This window comes from Penicillium arizonense (assembly GCF_001773325.1).
Source record: "Penicillium arizonense strain CBS 141311 chromosome Unknown PENARI_contig006, whole genome shotgun sequence".
Lineage (NCBI taxonomy): Eukaryota > Fungi > Ascomycota > Eurotiomycetes > Eurotiales > Aspergillaceae > Penicillium > Penicillium arizonense.
In genome coordinates this window covers 365,909-384,232 of record NW_019173283.1, presented here as the reverse complement: position 1 = coordinate 384,232, position 18,324 = coordinate 365,909, and the positions used below count along the sequence as shown (strand labels likewise).

Genomic DNA, 18,324 nt, shown 5'->3' with positions numbered 1-18,324 from the left:
ACGGTTATCTACACTTTCTTCATTTCATTTGTCTCTCGCGAATCTTTCAGGCAACTCCTCATCCTAAGCAAATACTCCCCAGCTCGCTTTCTTCACTGCACCTTACAATGCGTGTTTCCGAGACCTTCTTCTTCTTAGCTGCTCTTTGTGCAAGCACTAGTCTTGCTACGCCTGTGGCTGAACATGGCCATTCCAAGCTAGAGCGGCGTGGCGCCGAGGTTCACCACGATTCCCTTAATGCCCTGGCGCAAAACTTGGACAACTCTGCCACTGCCAAGACCATCAAGACATTTCAACCAAGCTTGTATATTGACAGTGGATGCCAACCTTATCCTGCCATAGATGACAAAGGTAATTGGAGGTATGTCTAATTACAATTCTATTTGGCAAAGGATTTTCGGTTAGTCTTTAAAATCTGACCATGCAAATTAGTGGAGGCTTAAATCCAAGTGGTAGTCCCTCTGGTGGCTGCCGAGACCTGACGAAGGCTCAGGTATATGAGCGTGGTGGCTGGCATAATGGAGCCTACGGTATCATGTATACGTGGTATGTTATCAACGTAGCCAATTCTTCCACATAGCCTTTACTAATTAAACAGGTACATGCCTAAGGACCAAGGCGGCGGTTCTTTAGGAATAACTGGTCATCGACATGACTGGGAATGCGTCGTTGTCTGGGTTAATAATCCAGCAGTGGCAAACCCTACAGTGCTTGGCATTTCAACTTCTGCGCACGGCAAATTCCCAGAGAAGGAATCTGGGGCACTAAAGGATGTGATGCCTGGAACGAAACACCCTAAGATTAAATATTACCAGGACACAGCCGTTGTTGGCACCCACAGCGTCCATACGACTGGTAATGAGGGCAGGTATCAGCCCATAATTGGCTGGGACTTCATGAATAACGCCATGCGTTCCACTCTCAACAATGTCAAATGGGGAGAAGCCAACTGCCCAATTAATGATGCCAACTTCAACGACAATTTGGGCAAGGCCGCCCTTTGAATTTGGTAGGGGTGTCATACTATAAGAGGAGCTGATACTGAAAACGGTCACTAACGAGTTAGAGCTGCCGGCGTAGCTCAAACCCTGAGCAAGCGAGACCGCACGTACCTAGGAAACATCTACGAGCGGTTTACAATGATGCGGCCCGAATAGAACCTCTTCTTTTCGGCGATAGGGTGAGCTGCACCAGATCCTTGAGGGCCATTCCAATTGGATTGGTTCAAGGCCAGTTTTGTGCTATGTGTGCTGGGAGATCGGTGGATTTGTGCTCGTGGTGATAGGTTACTATGTGTCAGAAGAAGTGGGCACTTAACTTGCCGAAGCAAGCGGTTAGTTCGTTGAATAACCGCTTTGTTATGTGTTTTTGTATGTAATTTTGGGTTTTTGACGAACTCTGGTATTGCAACACCGAGTCTCGCTTAGTTTGCTGAGGACACTTCAACCTGTCCTCAAACGCAGTGATTATTTTCTTCTTTTAAACCAATCTATCAATTATCCCATTATTAGTTAGTTTCGTCTAATCTCATTCGCCTGCTATATATTCTAGGCGATACTGGTTTACCTCACTCTAATAGTTATAGTGCGAATCTATAAAACGATATTGATTCGATTAGGGCTAGGCCAGCATGCTGTCTACAACAAACTTGAGGAAAGATGCCGGGGACGTCGAGGATAGCGGGGCAGTTACAGCTGTCACGTAATGGTTTCCTTTTTACCCCCCTTTTCTGCGTCTTTTGTATGTAATTGTTTGAGGCTCTGGGGCACACTGTCGGATCGACGGATATGTGCTAGTATTGAAGTGTTCCATTGAGATGCGACGATGGGTCTTGTAATCTATCTAGATCTCGCTATTGGCGCGCTCTCAGATCTCAGGAGTACGACAGCTCCCTATCATTAGTGGTAAAATACCACCATGTCACCGTTTGACACACCTTCAACTCACTCTCCAGTACCCACATGTCCTCCGAGACATGATAAAATTGGCTCCTTCCACCCATCAACCCTGAACCAACTCTACAGATGGGTATTTAACATACAGAGCGTTTCGAAAACAGTTTACCACTTGAGAACACACAGTTCGTTTCTGGGCCCGTAATAAAAACAATGCTCTGCCTATTTTAGCTAAGCTGTAAATTAAAATTAGCTATAAGTGGTATATTACCGCTTCCCCTAAATACTGTAGGACTGGTGTTGTGTCGGTAAATTGGACCGGTGTTTCGGGTACGGGCCGAGAAACAAACCGAGCGTGCTCAAGGGGTAATAAACTGTTTGCGAAATCCTGTAATCTCCTGCTTGCTACTCTCTTAATATCAATCTGTCAATTTTATCTGTCAATTCTATCGATTGGTCCCCCTTTTACTAGGTTCCCCGCTCATTGCAATACCAGTCATTAGGGATTTAGCTTGTTCCATCAGAAAGTATATTTATGTGAAGCTTCTGCTGGTGGAGTCCAACAGAGAGCCGTACATTATCAACGGGGTGTAGGTTGAGGTTCATATTGAATATATATCCAATTCCCCTTAAGCTGAATAACTGACCTTAGAGTAGTATTCAGAACTTCCTGGAGGCCACCCCACGCCATGCAACGTCCACCTGCCGACCTCGAACTAGTCTATTTCTCCCACGGAAGGAAATTCGAAGGAAATTCGATCTCTCACTCAAAGACCGTTCAAAAACTGAAGCAACGAGCCGAGCGCAGCGACCCCGGCAAAAACACTGTCATATCGGTCATTGCTCAATGTTGACTGCGACCGCTCTTCGAGACGTTGGAAGAATACTTGACGGTTGACCAATCCATAACATGGAGCGACCTTGTTAAAATAGACCTTGGCAAGATTTTTGATCTCTTCCGGAGAGATTATTTTGAAGATAGACAGGGCAGGCGTAGCACTTGGATTAGATGCTAATTGTCGAGATCCAATATTCCATCAAAAGATGTTCATCTTGGTGCATCTGTGGCGTCGACTTTAACACCAATATTTCTTACTTTCTTGCAAATGATGCCCCAGAATTCGGCTCTAGGCACCGTAAGATGTTCTCACCATGCTGTCGTTTGTTTTCCTCCGGTGTGGTTTTCGATTTCGCGGGTGCAGCAACGCTATGGCGTTCAGCGCGAGAGAAGGCGGCTGGGATACCGAAGTTGGCTGGCATCTGTAGTGGCATTCGTAGCCCCAGTCGCTACAGGTGTTGCATGGACTTTGCCCGTTGCATTTCCTCTCGCGATCCCGGCAAGGCTCAGAAGCACTTTAGAGCGTTTGCGCTTCGTTGGAGTGGTTTGCATGTCAATATCATGTGTATTAGAGAATAGTCCACATGAGAGTTGGGCCACAAGAAATACAGCCGAATGAACGGCCGAAGATCCGCCTCGGGAGGCACAATAATCGCAATAAGCGTCCTGATTTTACCTATGACGGGGCACTAACGAGTTGCCTGTTCCCGGAAGCGATATGATCAAAGACTCGTTACATCTTATTAGTAGTAAGTACATCAGTCTCGAGAACACTTTTCGTTGTGCCAGTTCATTCGTTAGATTCTATACTGGTACACAGGCCCACATAAATTGCTGTCTCCGTATCACGATGGAGCTACTGGATTGAAGATTGACTCCGGAACTGCGGTTGTGCGGGTATTGCGGAAGGTAGGAATGAATACCTTTGGTCCAAATTGTAGCAAAACGCTTCTTGGCACGTAAAAATTTTGTTCCCAGGTCCACTAGAGAATCTACTTAAACTTTAAAAGTACCCAAAACGTACACTGGTTTGTCCTAAGTTCCAACACATCTTCAAGTCGTTCAAAATATATCTCCGCGGAACGGGATGTTCACCTCAATGGGGAATAGGATCTACCGCAACACCCATCTCTAGATTCAGTGAGCCTTATTTCAAGCGGTATAAATTCTTGATTCTTGTCACATTCGAATCCAGAATCAGGTCAAAGTTTTCTTATCGTCCCACTCAGAATATAACAGAATGATGTTATCCTATGCCATCCAATACATTTTTCTTATTCGTTCTTCATATGCATGGAACATTCAAAGCTTCGCCGACTTGGTTGTGTTTGGTGATAGCTGGTCTGATGCAGGACGACTAAACTACATTACTGCCCACAACGGAACCCTTCCTCCGGTCGGTTGGACCAACAGCGAGGTTTGAATTTTCACGTCAAGGAACAGAAGGATTTGCAATGTCTGACAGTTCTCATAGGAGTCGATTGCTCCGGATGGAGGGCGTCCATGGCCGTCCTATGTCGGACAATATACAGGAGCGAGAGTGCATAACTACGCTGTTGCTGGAGCAGTATGTGCTAATAGTCTTACACCGCGTATATATGAGGCAACTGGGGATCTGTTTCCCGACATCGCCACATATGAGGTTCCCGCCTTCATTGCGGATTGCCAATACACTCTTTCCGATGGAACCAAGTTCATGAACATCTCCTCACACTCTACCATCTTTGCTATCATGATCGGTGGAAATGATATTGGAGCCGACGGCTTTCTGACCGACTCCCAGATCCCTGGCACCACCATTCCAAGTTACATAGACTGTGTTTTTGAGCAGATTGATCGTCTTTTCAAACATGGCGCCCGTTACTTCCTTCTTAACACACTTGGAGCTATGTATATTGCTCCACAATACGCAATGCCAAATGCTGGAGGTCTTAAAGCATCCCAGTATTGGCCGGACAAATACACCAACCTTACAGCTTCCTCACAGCGAATGCTGGAACAGGTAGCCCTTGTTAATTCAATATACAAGGTCCGGATGCCGCTGGAAGTGGAGCTTCAACGACGGTTCCCAGGAGCAAATTTTGCCCTCGTGGACCTTGAGGAGCTGGTGGGTTCACTCAACGTAGTGTGAAGAAATGTGCTAACCCCGATATCGCGCTACTAGATGAATGATATATATCATAACCCCTCTACCTATTTCAATGGCACCGAACCTTACAATGTGACAGGATACATGAACCATTGTACGCTAAATGGGACTGACTGTGTTCGCGTGGACAACAACAATCCAGACGCCTTCATGTGGTACGATGAACTACATCCCAGCGAACAAACGTGGCGCAAGATTGCCGAAAATTTTGTAAAAGTCATCGAGGGGCGCAGCAAGTGGGCATCGTACCACTCTGCGTAAGCTATCGGACTTTTGGGTCCATTTTGAGGGCGTCTTGAGGACACATACCTACATATCTAGTGTAGTGGTGGAATGGCGTCCTTCAGTAGAATAGCGGTCTCAGGCGGCAAAATGCCAGGGACACTAGTTCATTATCATTTACGAGAAGACAACTATCAGACATACAACCAATATGACTACATTTTCTACAGATTATCTCAGTTGACAATAATAAGCGCTGTGATACAATGAAGTGATGCTACCAACCCTGGCAAGGATGATAGGTCGTGAGACGTTTGTCGTTGGGGGCCACAGGGTATGCGGCGCAGGAGATAGATGCGTCTCCGCCAATGGATCTTTGCCACACCACCTATGCATGCGTACCAGACTGTGATGCCTAGATAGATGCCTATTTACACTTTTAACCCCTCTTTCTACCAGATATAAAGCATTTTAAACACCCTTTGGATGCACAATCACAGACCTTCCAACGGTGTGTCGCAATCAAATTATCACCATGGCCCTAAACACTACGCCAACCAAAGCCACTTCTGCACAGAAATACCCGTGTCCGATGTGCAACAAGAAGTCATTCAAATCGAAAGAAGCCCTTGGGGATCATCAAATTGCTCGACATGCTCATTCTTGTACTAAGTGCGAGGAGAGGTTCAACAGCGCGGAGAGCTTAGCTCAACATATGAAGGACAAGGATCATAACGCAAAGAAGGCAAAGGTAAATGAATCTAGTAATGATGTGCATTGAATCAACTAACACCGTAAAAGGCACCGCCTCGGTCTGCAGCCCCAACACCACGGCCTATACCAGCAATGATCCCTTGCACTAAATGCAACAAGAAATTCATGAGCGCTGATAGCCTAGCTCAGCATCTGAAGGACAAAGACCACAGTAAACAGAAAGCGAAGACAAACTCAACACCAGTAATTGCCACCAGAGACAAATTACAAACAGCAACATCTCAAGCAACGCAGCGAGAAGTCCACAAGCAAGATCCTCATCCGGTGAAGCCAACCCCAGCAAGTAACACAGAGCAACGTAAGTCACGTATCTCTCCTACATCATCCCCAACTAACCCAAAACCAAATAGCACCTCCCATCAAGGGATCGAGTCAGGTTCACCAAAAGTCAACAATTCTAGACCCCCTAGAACAAGATCTACTCTTCAAGTACCTACTAGCAAGATGCCACCCAACCCCCCGTCTCAAAGCACAAGGATATACCATCCCAAAAGAAGATGTCACAACAAACAACGCCAAATGTCTGTACTCCGGCATGCCGCATACAGCACACGCCTACCCCGGCCCACCACACGCACCATCCAAGATACGGAAAGCCCTAGTCCTAACCACCAAAACAACGAAAACAAATGACATCGACACTATCGAATCCATGACGGTCATCGATTTCCTAACCGGCGAAATTCTGTACGACGGTATACCACCACAAGAATCGATACAAAATCAAAATTTGGACGTAACGGAAGATGGAATCCGGCGGACGCGAGATGTCTTAGACCAATACGTGGATGAGAATACTATTCTCGTAGGACATGGCCTAAATGAGGATCTTAACGCCTTAAATATGGCTACGACGCAGATTGTGGATGTAGCGATTGTGACCAGCGAGGCGGTATTTGGGCCACTCTTTACTAACCGTTCTTTGGGGAAGATTTGGGAGTTGGAGGTTTTGACGGGGGAGATGCTCGGTTGGGATGAGATGGGGATTGGTGGAGGGAGTGAGACTTGTTTGCGGGATGCGCTTGCTGTGAGGGAGGTTTTGCTTTGGTGTCTTAGGGGACCGGAGTGTCTGAGGGTTTGGGCTGAGAGGGCTAGAGCTGATTGTTTTGAACAGGTTAAGGTGTGGGAAGGTTTGGAGGGGGATAGCGAGGGTGAATTTGAGGATTTTGACTGCGTTGGCAGAGACGACTTGGTGGATTGAGATGTGTTTTATAGTGGGAATTCGGAGTTTGGGCGTTGGTTGATATATCTTGTTTGTCTCCTTGATGCTGAGATCTCACAAAGATACCATCTCAATTCAGGATACCTTGGTCCTAAGTTGTCTACTGTCTCATTCGTGTAATGTATACAGAGAGGGGGATATACAGAATACCAGGTAGGCAAGGCAATTAAGTATTTCCACCATTGAAACAAAAATAAACAACACCGGAGTCATAAGAAATACGAAAACAACAGGGGAGAGGGGGAATGAAACGCCAAATATACAATCACACAAGGAAAAAAGTCAAAAAACAAACTTATGGTAAACAGCCGACGCAAAGAGAACATCCAAAGAGCAGAGAAAAGCAGCAGCACCCTCATCTCATCATTCGACAAGACCACCGCAATTTTCAATGCACAAATTTTATGCACCCCCGAATCAAGATGCAATCCGACACTGGAAAGCATCCCCTAAAGAATGTTCCGACTAGCCTGGCTGCGACTCCGCTGACTAGCACGACTGGGACTAGTCCGACTATGCTCATCCTCTTCAAGGACATCACTGAGGCGGGTCGGGTGCCGATGACGCGGAGTCATAGACTCCCACCCGGTCCCGGGACCCCATCCAGCACCACTATAATCCGCAGCCGAGACAGGCGGGTAGGGAGCCTGCAGTGGCGCAGAGGATGCAGCCGAGGTATAGGCGTCGTCGGGCATATAGTGGCGGTCATCTTCGGCTGTGTTATCGTATTCCTCACTTCCCTCTGAGCGAGGGGGTGGGTAAGAGAGGCCGTGGCCCTGGGGATCGTGCGCGTAATGCGCGTATTCCTCGTCTCCGGCGTCGCTGCTTCCTACGTAAGAGTGGTCGTCTGGTTCGGAGGCTGCGGGTGCAGCGTAGGGCACTGAGGTGTTTTGGTGCGCGTAGAGTTGGCCTGGGTAGGGGGCTTTCGAGGAGGCGGGTGGGTCTGTCTTTTTGGGTTCAATGAAGGGGTCGGAGCCTGTTGGTGACATTGGTGTGCCGTCTTCGTAGTATCGTCCGCTTGTGCTGGGTCCGGTTGGTTTGCCGTAGGCATCTGTGCCCATGGTTGTGGCTGTTGGGCCGCCTGGGTACGGTCCTTCGCGAGTTTGGGGCCGGTTGGTTGTGTTGTGGCGGCTTGGGACGCCGGAGATCATGGGTACTACTTGGACGCCTCCGACGAGAGTTGGTTCGCCGTTTCGGAGCGAGTTGGTTCGGTCTCGCTCTTCTTGTTCGCGACGGCCGAGTTCTTCCCAGGCGCGGCGGGCTTCTTCTTTAGAGATTTGGAGTTCGCGCCGCATCTCTTTGAGGAGCTCTTCTGCGCGGACTTTGTCCTTTTCGGCCGTTTGAGCAGCGGCAAAGGCATCAGCTCGGCCTTGTCGTTCGGCTTTAAGCTGGCGGTCCAGATCTGCTTGCACTTCCTTGGCTCGTTCCTGCTCGGCGCGGGTGTCGAAGAACCAGCGCTGGAACTTGCGTTCCGAGGAGGCTCGTAGACGTTGTAATTCGACTACTGCATGGAACAGGTTGGCGCCAGCGGCGGACAAGTCGGTAATCTGTCGAGCCAGTTGTTGGCTGAGAGGATCACGCTCTAAGTCCTCGTTGTGCTGTTCCAGCTTGCGCATCCAGTAGCTGGTGAGACCCTCCCAGTGCGAGGAAAGTGTCTCCCATCGTTCAAATGCATGCGGGAAACCAACGCGCCGAGGCTGTTGGAGAGATTGTGCAGTAGCAGAGGACGCTGCAGGTGCAGGCTGGGCAGGCTTGGAGAATCCGCTCGGTCCAGTCTGAGCTCCAGCAGCTGCAGCGCTCTGCGACCGACCATGCTGGGGTGCAGACGTACCCAGGGGCTGTTGACTAGATGCTTGTACTGGCCGAGATTGACCGGCTATTGGCCCTGCACCAGTTGTCGGAGGTGCGGGTTGGTAACCTGCCGGAGGCCCAGTGACGGGTACAGTATCAGGCTGCCCTTCAGCAACCCTATTTGCGCGGGGGATTCGTGTTCGGGACTGGGAGGCATTATCGCCGGAAATAGCAGCAGAGTATTGCTGAGCCTGGGCCTGAGCTTGAGCCTGGATTTGAGCTTGCTCATGGTCCAGCTGCTGTCGTTCCAGTTCTTCCTGTTCCTTGTCTCGGGCATCCTGCTCGGCCTTACGGCGAGCCTCCCGATCCCTCCGCTGTCTCATGATATCCGTCGGTGTGCGCATCCCACTCGGGGGCTGCGATGACCCGGACACAGGATTCTGGGGTACACGGGCTCCACCATTCTGAGAACGGGCATTGCCCGTAGGCCCAGCAGGACCAGCTACGCCTACCATGTCTGACATAGAAGCATTCACTTCGTCCCAGTCAGTTGAAAGTTGGAGTGGACCACGGATGGCGTCCTCAAGGGCAAAGAGGATTGCAGACGCAGTGCGCGATGAGACACCGGTGTTGCGCTGCGGCCAATAGGATGTGTCGAGGAGCTGGTAGGGGTCGTCTACGGTCGACCCGTTGTCATCAGTATGCGCTTCGGAAAGTGCCGGACGTAGCGCTGCGATTCCACTGGCTGGAGGCTGTCGCACAGAGCTTTGTCTTGTATGCGCCGGCGGAGGGCGAGGGTGCGAAGGGACGTCTAAGGATACAGCTCGACGGTGGAGGTTCTGTCGGGTCTCTGGTTGTCGGCGAACGCGACGTAAGGTGCGCTGGGAGTGGGAAGCGCTAGGGGGTCGGAATTGGGGGTCTGCCTCAGCAGAGGATGGTCGTTGGGCAGCGGGCTGGCGTTGCCGCGCAAAGGTCGTAAGTGTAGGGTCGTAAACGTCGTGAACTTCGTCAGACGCCCTTGGGGTGTGTCGAGACACCTCTAAGAAGGGTCGGTTGAATTGTGGATTGGAAGACAATGCGAGGGTGGTTCGTTACTGAGCTGGATAGCTCTCCAAGGGATCGCGATCGGAAATGTCGATCACTCAGGGTTCGTGAGAGGATTACAACCCCAAAGGCTGTACACTTCGAATCTCGATCCACGAAATAATGCAATTGAGAGAGAAACCGATATGATCTGAGATGAGTTTGGGGAAGAGAAAGGAGAGTGGGAGGTGGCTGGTTAATTGGGATGGCTGGGGTCGCCGCAGCTCAAGCTGCAGCGCAAACGTTGTCTCGGGGCGCATGAAGCGCCAACACTGTCTAGTCTGGTTGGGAGAGAAAAGATGGATAAGTGGAAAAATAGAGAACGAGAGCTAAGAGGCCAAGAATTGGGAAGATGAGGAATGTGACGGGAATGTCGAGACTCCTCCGTGCCCTAATGCCAACTTCTTGGCCGGCGATGTTTCAGCTGTCAGGTCTCAACTCGGCAATCCCAATCAACCTAAAACCATGTGTATACGAGTCCAAATTGAAATATAGAGCTGTACCTTTAAGAAAGCACCTCTGTAATGTCGAAAATTGGCGATATTGGCGATATTGACGAGAGCCGGCCGCACAGACGATCGGTGGTGATAGGTCAATGCAGGGGTATGTAGTAGCAATTATTCACAGTAGCTCATCCATAGCATTGTAGATTATATGTAAGGAAGAAAGTGACGAGGAGAAAGAGAAAAGAACCATAGTCTGAGTCCACCATTGGAAACAGGACACCAGTGAGGCGAAATTATGCGATCTCCATAATCCAGCCATGGTTGGGCTATGAGACTAGTACTTCGAGGCCTAATTATATAGTGATGCGTTGGCAGTGCGGAATCACAGGTCATTTTCATAGTTCGGGCATTTAGGACTGTCACCACCAGGCTAATTTTTGATTAAAAACGCGCCGTTTATAGCCGGAACTTGACCTGAATACTCCAAGGGAGACACAGCAACATCAATAATATTGGGTCTGGCCCCATTGGAACCAGTGGTTCACTTCGCGCCGGCTCGTTGGGCATTTCGTGGAACGAACTGCTCTCCCCACAGCTTGTCAGGGGTGGACAGATCGATGTTCAGCCTGAATGTATAGAATTGCTATATAGACTTCAACCTAGTTAAGCATTCAATGAATGCTTCGGATCGGGTTATTAAGTACATGCAAGTAACTAAGTGTTCATCTCGAGTCCCCCGCAATGACGTCGGCTCCCTGGGTCCGAATCTCGATGACAAAGCAGTTCCTGATCGACCTCCAGGGCTCCTTTATTACTATTTAAAAAAGTTGCTAGCTAATGGCATTGCTTTCCTAAAATCCATCGATGCGAGGGCAATAGCTTCGAGACTCGGGCCCTTCGTTTCCACCAAAAATTGATAGTTAGTCCCCACAAAACATTCCCATACAACTCGCTAACCACGACGCGTCAATTCGACATTCCTCTTCACCAGCCTACCATAGTTCCCGATGAATATGAACGCCTATTAGAATTAAAGACACGGATATGCTGAACTATCTTTATGCTTACTGGGCTGGAGTGAAGCTTTACGTGTTACCGGTCCTTAAATTCATAGATCGCTACTGGCCTCGAATCAAGCGCGTGTACGACTTGATATACTCTCGAGAAACTTGCCTTCAGGGTTAATTGCACAAGCCTGATTTAAATCGGAAGACAACCAATTTTCTCGCCTGCGACTCTCGATATGTTTTAAAAAAGGGGTATGGGCGGACTTGGGTATCAATTTCTTCGAATGCCTAGTGAGATCCTCTAAGCAATGTACCTATTGCGGCAAAGGGGTGGTAGTCAAGATAATGGTAAAAAATAAGGGACTAAGTGAATGTCTAAACCATAGTGTATGCTACAGTTGGATTTTTAAATTGTATAAACCATTATTGTGAGTCAGTTGCATAGATGAATCAGAGGGGTGGACGGAGACATATATTGCACAGCGGTTTCCACTTCACCCAACACATGAATTCATGTACCTCACCTACCGTTTCATGCGTCTATGGGGCTTTTGTAAATATTTATTATTTCAACGAACATCAGTAAGCTTTCCACTTAAAGGGTGTAACTAGACGACATCTTCCACTCAATGCCAAACAGAGCTCGGTGCTAGAGGGCAATAGGTAGGAGAGAACCAGACGCAAATGTGGCCTGCTGTCACAAGTAGCCCTTCCAAGCACTAGATACGTAGCAAGCTCTTTATTAAAATGTTATTATTGTAGGTAACTTGCACTACGTAGTCTAGGTACTCTGCTCTATAGATGTTCTTAAATGGCTCGCAGCCAATCACACCTGTGGAATCACTTGCCAATTGACAACTCGTTAGAGCTGATCACATGACAGTGCTGAAATTCACTCCTGACCCCGAGCGCCTTAGAGCGACAGCTAATATGAGAGTGACGTAGGTATCTCGAAGCTCCCTAAAACACAGGCTAAAGCTCAGCAATGCCAATTCCAAATGCCAAAGCGAGGAGACAGGTCCCCGATACAACCTCATTTCACCAAGACACCCAACCCGACAACCACCAAAACAAACAACCACGAACAGACAGCTACATTGGCAATTTGCACCCACATCATGCAAACGCATAACAAGCCCCTGGGAACAGTAGAAGGAAGAGGCCGAGACCGAAGCCGGAAGACCCTGCAAGGGTCCCAGTATCGGAAAATTAGACAGGGCGGGGAGAAGCTCCAAGCCGCGACGCTACGGATGCACGAAGCGAAACCCGGCAGAGTCTCGAAGACCCAGTATTGAGGTAGGTTTCAAACATGCCTTGCAGGACACAGCATGATCTCAGATCCGGAGCTTGGTGTTTTGGTTCTGAAGTGTTTCACTGTTGTCCAGGCCTTGGGTTGGATGTTGGCCAATCAAGGAGGTCCCTTACGAAACATTGGGAGAAGACTTCCGGGGGAAGTTGGGTGGGTTCCTTTTGGGTAGGGATCGTTGGAGGGGTCTCTGTTCTATTGTACTTTATTTCACGGGGGATGAGGCCTGGGGCGTAGGGAGTGCGAGGGAGGTGATGGCCCTCGATTGCTGGCCTTGACTCCTGTTGGCCCTCCTTGAAATCCTGGAGACCCTGGAGATCCTTGGGATCCCTGTGAGGGTGGTACTCGATAGACGGAAACATGCATGTAACCCGATGCTAGTTCGCGATGACAATTTTGGTCTTCCAATCTACGTAGTCTGCAGTTACAATGGCGGAGGAATGTGACGAGGATGGGAGGCGAGGGTGTTCTGCAGAGACTGCGTCCCCGGCGAGTTAATCGCAATGAGATCGCGAACAGTGCATGAATCGGTAGAGTGTTCCTGTGATGTCGATCAGGGGTACTACTGGGGGTTGCCGATATTTATACATGTGCATGAATAGCTGCACTGCGACGGCCGTCTGTATAGCGGGATGCATGCAAGTCAAACTTTTCAATGGAATGTGGGGTTTATTGTTTTGACCGAGCTCATGTCTCGGGTGTTTTGTCTTGATTAGTTGGAGATGTCGACTTGGGATGAGATGGGTTTACAGTTCTGGTGTACAGACGGGAGTGTTATCCACCAATGTTCAGACATGAGACTCTTACAGTGCGACAGAGTCAGGGAAATCTGAATGGTCCGATCATAAAACTAAAGAAACAAAGTTCTTCGACAAGCCAATACAATGAACTGTTACAGCTGCACAAAATTTGTGATTTGTCCAGTGTCAATGTGCTCCTTGACGGGGTTGTCCGACCCTGGGTTATGAAGGTTCTGGGGGATCTGACCCTGGGAATACAGTTTCTAGTTAAGTCTAGAAAAGTCACTTCTACATAGCTATAACTAAAATAAATCAGAGGCATTTGACTGAGTAACGTAAAGAAGACAGCCACTAAGCCGTGACGTAGGGGGATAAATTGAATGAAACGTTGAGGCTCGAATTTAACGTTGGTTGCTAGGAATGAGCCAGGAATGCATCGACGTAGATGGCGTAGGAAGGTTGCAAAAGTCCCAAGGTGACAGAGAAGACTTACAGATCGCGATCGGCGTTAGTGGCTCCGGGCCCCCGAACTGCAGTGGCTGATATCTCACATTTCTCACTCCCAGCCTCGGACTTCTGTCTGCGCCGCACTGCAAGCGTGCAGCGCATGAAGATGCTAGTAACCGCGAGTTTGTTCTTTTTTCTGGCTGGACTTTTGTCTTCCACTCAGCTTGGGTTTGGTTGACCAGAATGATGAACCTGAAGGCAACACGACGAGTCTAATCACAGTCGTACCGTGTCACTTTTCCCCTTGAGCGCATGAGCAACACGAGCAGCACAGTACACAGTACACAGACAAGAGTCTACAGCGTATGCTTCGAGCTTTTCCTCACCAAAGCCCTACGGATCGAGTTCCGCGCCCTTGCTGGGGGGATCCAATGGAGGTCCTTGCTGCAACCCCTAGGGAAGGGGATGCAGGTCGGATAGGTCATGATCGTCTGTGCGGGTCTTTTGTTTACATGCATTGGCATGTCTAGCCACCGAGCCATTGTGCTAGGCCTTGGAGGTTATTTTTGGTCTATAAACGTATCCCTCCCTGTCACACCCTTCTTCATTCTTCTCTCCACTCTTCGCTGTTCATTGTGCCTGGGTCCTAGAGATCCTTTACTCGTCTTTCACCTTGTTCTTGTCGATCACCCATGGCTCACGGAGATCTATACTGTCCAGGCGAGTTGGACGTGTTGCATAGTAACAGATCAGAGACGACCATTTGTCTGCCATCGCCATCACCAGGAAAGCGAATTTCTACCTATTACCCCAGATCCGGTCCTAAGGTGTTGGAGGAATCAAACCTCGACCCATTTTACCTCGAACAATCACTGGCCGACACGCCATCTTGGGATTACAACTCAGAGATGCGCAATGATAGTTTTGAAGACAACAGCCACTACTATACATTGTCATTGACCCCCGGAAAGGACTTCCACGACTCATTACATTACGGCCCCGACCGTTCTACCCTCGCACAGGTCGAATTGGAGAACAGCCTGCGATTCCACCGATACACTCCCTCTACCGAGCGGAGTCCCCTGCACAGCAGCCAGGATTCGTTCAGCTCTGTGCAGACATACAGCACTACCCCAGACCTCACTCCTAGCAGCTCCTTCTCCTCTACATACTCTTCACCCGGCTGCCCTGACGTCGTCCTCCAGGCGACAGAGCAGCTCTACAAGCACGCGCAAGAGGCTCACCCTGAGTCCCGGCGTCGTTTCTACCTCCCTGCCTCTACTCCTCCGAAATATTCTCTTCCTCCCCCTCCTCCCCCGCCGGTGGCTCCTTTGACCCCGGCGGATACTCGTCCTACCACTCCTTGCGAGCCATCAAACGACTCCACTGCCACTATCACCATGGCATATCAGGATGTGACTGGGTCTATGTCAACCCGGTCTCGCCGGAGAAAGCAGCCTCCCACCCTCCCCAACTTGTCTCGGGGCACCAGCTCCCACAGCTCCGGCCGTAAGCAATCTAGCCCTGGAACACGGCCTCCTCTGGATCCTTCCATGATCTCACCTCCATGCTTGATCAACCCCGTCACCATGGAACCTCACATGACACACTTCGACCACCCTCTCTTCATTCCCGCCAATGACTGCCCCAGTCCTGTTCCCAGCCCAGTGACAAGCTCCCCACCCATCTCTCGCCAATGGACAGCAACATCCATGGAGCGGCCATCGACTTCGACCATGGACCCTCACTGCGAGCAGTCCGTCTGGGAGTCAGACTCAGACAGCGAGTCCGTTGGCCGCAAGTCAATCTCCCGCAGGCCAATTGACACTCTTCGCAAGGTCCGCAGCCGTGCGAAGCTCCGTGGTGCCAAGTCGCAGCCTCGGCTTCACCAGGCCATGCTTGATGACCAGGCAATGGAACAGTTCCCCTGCATGCCGGATGATATCCTCGGGGAACACATTACAGACACTTTCCGCACTGCTAGCATGGACCGACCTAGCACGAGCCGTGATGGCCTTCGTCCGTCTGGACTGGCAACTCTGCGCTTAGTTGCTCCCTCTACTACCTCTCTCGCCAAGCACCCCCCTCGTAAGGACAGCAGAATCAACAGCTCGGACGTAGATCGTTCCGCTGCCGCTGCTTTCCAAGCTCAGTTCCGTCGCCGTCAGCGCTCTGATACACCAGAGTGCTCCACCTCTTCTCTCGGCAAGGACGACAAGGAGAAGTTGACATCATTCTGCTTTGAGCAGCACCCTCAACCCGCGATCAATGACGGTGCCCAGTCCCGTCCACTCTTGCAGCGATTCATGGACTCCCTCCGCTCCTTGAACTGCCACAAGACCACGAAAAAGACAAATGTCTCTGTCATATAATGGTTTCAAAATCGGCGTTCCTGCTTCTGGATTCAACAATAACGGACCCACCCCATTGTCACATTATTCCAGCTTTTCTCAACGATCACTCCAACGATTTCTTACTGTCTCACGCTCCACGTGTTCCAACGATCATGAACACTTTCACTCGCTTATGCCGTCGGAACACTCGCTTGGTTCGAGTGTTCCGCACCCCGCGCACAATGAAATTAATGAATCTCCAGACCCGACTGTGGCTGGACTCCGACGCGCCTCAAGACGTTCTCTGCATGCGCCAATCCGCGCTACGAAACGAACATGATATACCTGGTCAATGACCGTGACTATTGACTCATGACTCGATACCCTCGGGCTCACTATCTTTAATTTTCCTTATCGTCTCATCCCCTGTGCATTTTTGTTTGCTTGACAGCCAGCTTGCTGTGTTGTACTACCACAGTTTTTTTGCCTCTTGCCTTCATCACGATGTCTTCATCCATGTCTGTTTGTTTGATTTGATTCATGTCCTCTCACTTCAAGACAATCATTTCCTTTTTCTTGAAATCTATGTGAACTATAATTCCTATCATAGAGGAACATGGCGCTCGGTATGGACTGTGGTCTTTGGTTCTATGAGCCCAAAATTGCATTTGTCTTGGATTTTCGTATTTCAAACACAAAATTGGTTCATTACTTGCACTACTATTGGATAGACAAAAATGCATAAATCACACATCACCTCAAACATGAATGATCTCTCGTTACTACGTTGTCAAGGGGACAGGTATCTCCTCCGGAATGTTGGATGGATTGATACAGACGACCTCCTCAGGTATCCTTCAATCCTACCGCAGCCTCAGTGAATATTAATACTGAAGTTAACTCCATGACGGACAACAGCTATGTGTAGTTTCTCTAAAACGCATAGTAGGTCCCCAGTAGCCGTTCCACCTATGTTATCCAGCAGAGGGGGGACCTCAATTCCAACAACCCTTCATACAGGACGCAAAATATTCTCTAACCGTCCTTTCCCTGGGATGCACCGAGCTCCCCTAGTAGCCAGCGCCCACCTCGTAGCAACTAAACACGTCCTCACTTCACTAGATGATCCTCCAAACCCACCAGACCCACAACGATCACCCCAATCTGCAGCTGTCTCGGAACTACTTAATGTACGCGACAAGGGTGCAATCCTGGATACTGGGTCTCCCGGCAGAATTACCCACTAGTCCATCCTTACCTGTCAATTTTCGATCCGCTGCTCTCCAGTAGTCCACCCAACCACGAAGGCCCAGGTCCCACATCATGATCCATGATTACGAAGTATATGTACAGTGCTGAATCCGCCCTAATACACCGGGGACGCGGACTTGGATCCGCTCGTGGAGCTGGGGTTTTGTTCTTGGATCGGTATGTCCAGGGTTGTTAGGGTTTGGGGGGTATTGTACGACGGGTTTGATGGTTGGAAACCGGTCATTCCGGAGCTGTTGATCTTTATCAAGTCATTTCTTCTATCTAGATATCGCCATCCAATGGCTCTCAACTCAGCAGCATTCAACCCTCTGCTCCCTGAGTGTACAGGTAAACCGTTGTGTGGGGATGGAACGCATCATCCGCCATCCCTTGCTTCGGCCCCTCAACTTCCACCCGCGTACTTCTGAGCTCCCTCGGCTGAAAGCACCCACAAACTTATTTTATTCTGACAGTGGATTTGGTTGGTAGGAATGTATGCAAAGTACAGTTGTATTTCCATCCTACCAAACGGCTTCCTCCCTGACTTAAAATAGCATTTTGATATCACAATCTATAAGCCGCCTCTGTCGAATCGAACGAAAGACCAAAGACCTTCCAAATGTCATTTTGACAGGTAACGCTAGACAGGGATCTTGGTTTCCCCGGCCAAACAAATTTCCATCCCCTTTGTCGGGACTCTATATCACAAGTAAGGTGTCCCGGTCCATCGGATGCACTGTTTCCTCCCCCGAGACGCAGCTCGGGTTTCAGATAGATCGGAGCTTGTGAAGCTGCAAGGCTCTCGATCGGGCGTTTGGTG

General features: G+C 49.5%; 6 protein-coding genes across 6 annotated transcripts; 4 read left to right on the top strand and 2 right to left on the bottom strand.

The window, feature by feature from the left end:
* Window positions 1-107: 107 nt before the first annotated feature.
* Window positions 108-1,004, top strand: PENARI_c006G02249 (NPP1 family protein; the record flags this gene model as incomplete). The annotated part of the gene is made up of 3 exons (XM_022630200.1): window positions 108-361; window positions 433-546; window positions 599-1,004. The coding sequence occupies 3 exons, from the start codon at window positions 108-110 to the stop codon at window positions 1,002-1,004; spliced, it is 774 nt and encodes a 257-aa protein (XP_022489818.1).
* Window positions 1,005-2,662: 1,658 nt separating this feature from the next.
* PENARI_c006G02902 (fungal specific transcription factor domain-containing protein) lies at window positions 2,663-3,155 on the bottom strand (the record flags this gene model as incomplete). The annotated part of the gene is made up of 2 exons (XM_022630228.1): window positions 2,663-2,894; window positions 2,992-3,155. 2 exons carry the CDS (start codon window positions 3,153-3,155, stop codon window positions 2,663-2,665), a joined length of 396 nt encoding a protein of 131 aa, XP_022489878.1.
* Window positions 3,156-3,973: 818 nt separating this feature from the next.
* Window positions 3,974-5,143, top strand: PENARI_c006G09466 (SGNH/GDSL hydrolase family protein; the record flags this gene model as incomplete). The annotated part of the gene is made up of 3 exons (XM_022630538.1): window positions 3,974-4,150; window positions 4,208-4,840; window positions 4,898-5,143. The coding sequence occupies 3 exons, from the start codon at window positions 3,974-3,976 to the stop codon at window positions 5,141-5,143; spliced, it is 1,056 nt and encodes a 351-aa protein (XP_022489746.1).
* A 496-nt stretch (window positions 5,144-5,639) lies between these two features.
* Window positions 5,640-6,979, top strand: PENARI_c006G00742 (uncharacterized protein; the record flags this gene model as incomplete). The annotated part of the gene is made up of 4 exons (XM_022630126.1): window positions 5,640-5,855; window positions 5,906-6,176; window positions 6,229-6,770; window positions 6,974-6,979. The coding sequence occupies 4 exons, from the start codon at window positions 5,640-5,642 to the stop codon at window positions 6,977-6,979; spliced, it is 1,035 nt and encodes a 344-aa protein (XP_022489652.1).
* A 570-nt stretch (window positions 6,980-7,549) lies between these two features.
* Window positions 7,550-14,082, bottom strand: PENARI_c006G08396 (uncharacterized protein; the record flags this gene model as incomplete). Its single annotated transcript, XM_022630485.1, has 3 exons — window positions 7,550-9,928; window positions 12,853-13,063; window positions 13,967-14,082. 3 exons carry the CDS (start codon window positions 14,080-14,082, stop codon window positions 7,550-7,552), a joined length of 2,706 nt encoding a protein of 901 aa, XP_022489748.1.
* A 530-nt stretch (window positions 14,083-14,612) lies between these two features.
* Window positions 14,613-16,292, top strand: PENARI_c006G07796 (uncharacterized protein; the record flags this gene model as incomplete). Its single annotated transcript, XM_022630459.1, has 1 exon — window positions 14,613-16,292. The coding sequence occupies one exon, from the start codon at window positions 14,613-14,615 to the stop codon at window positions 16,290-16,292; it is 1,680 nt and encodes a 559-aa protein (XP_022489983.1).
* Between the last annotated feature and the right edge of the window lie 2,032 nt (window positions 16,293-18,324).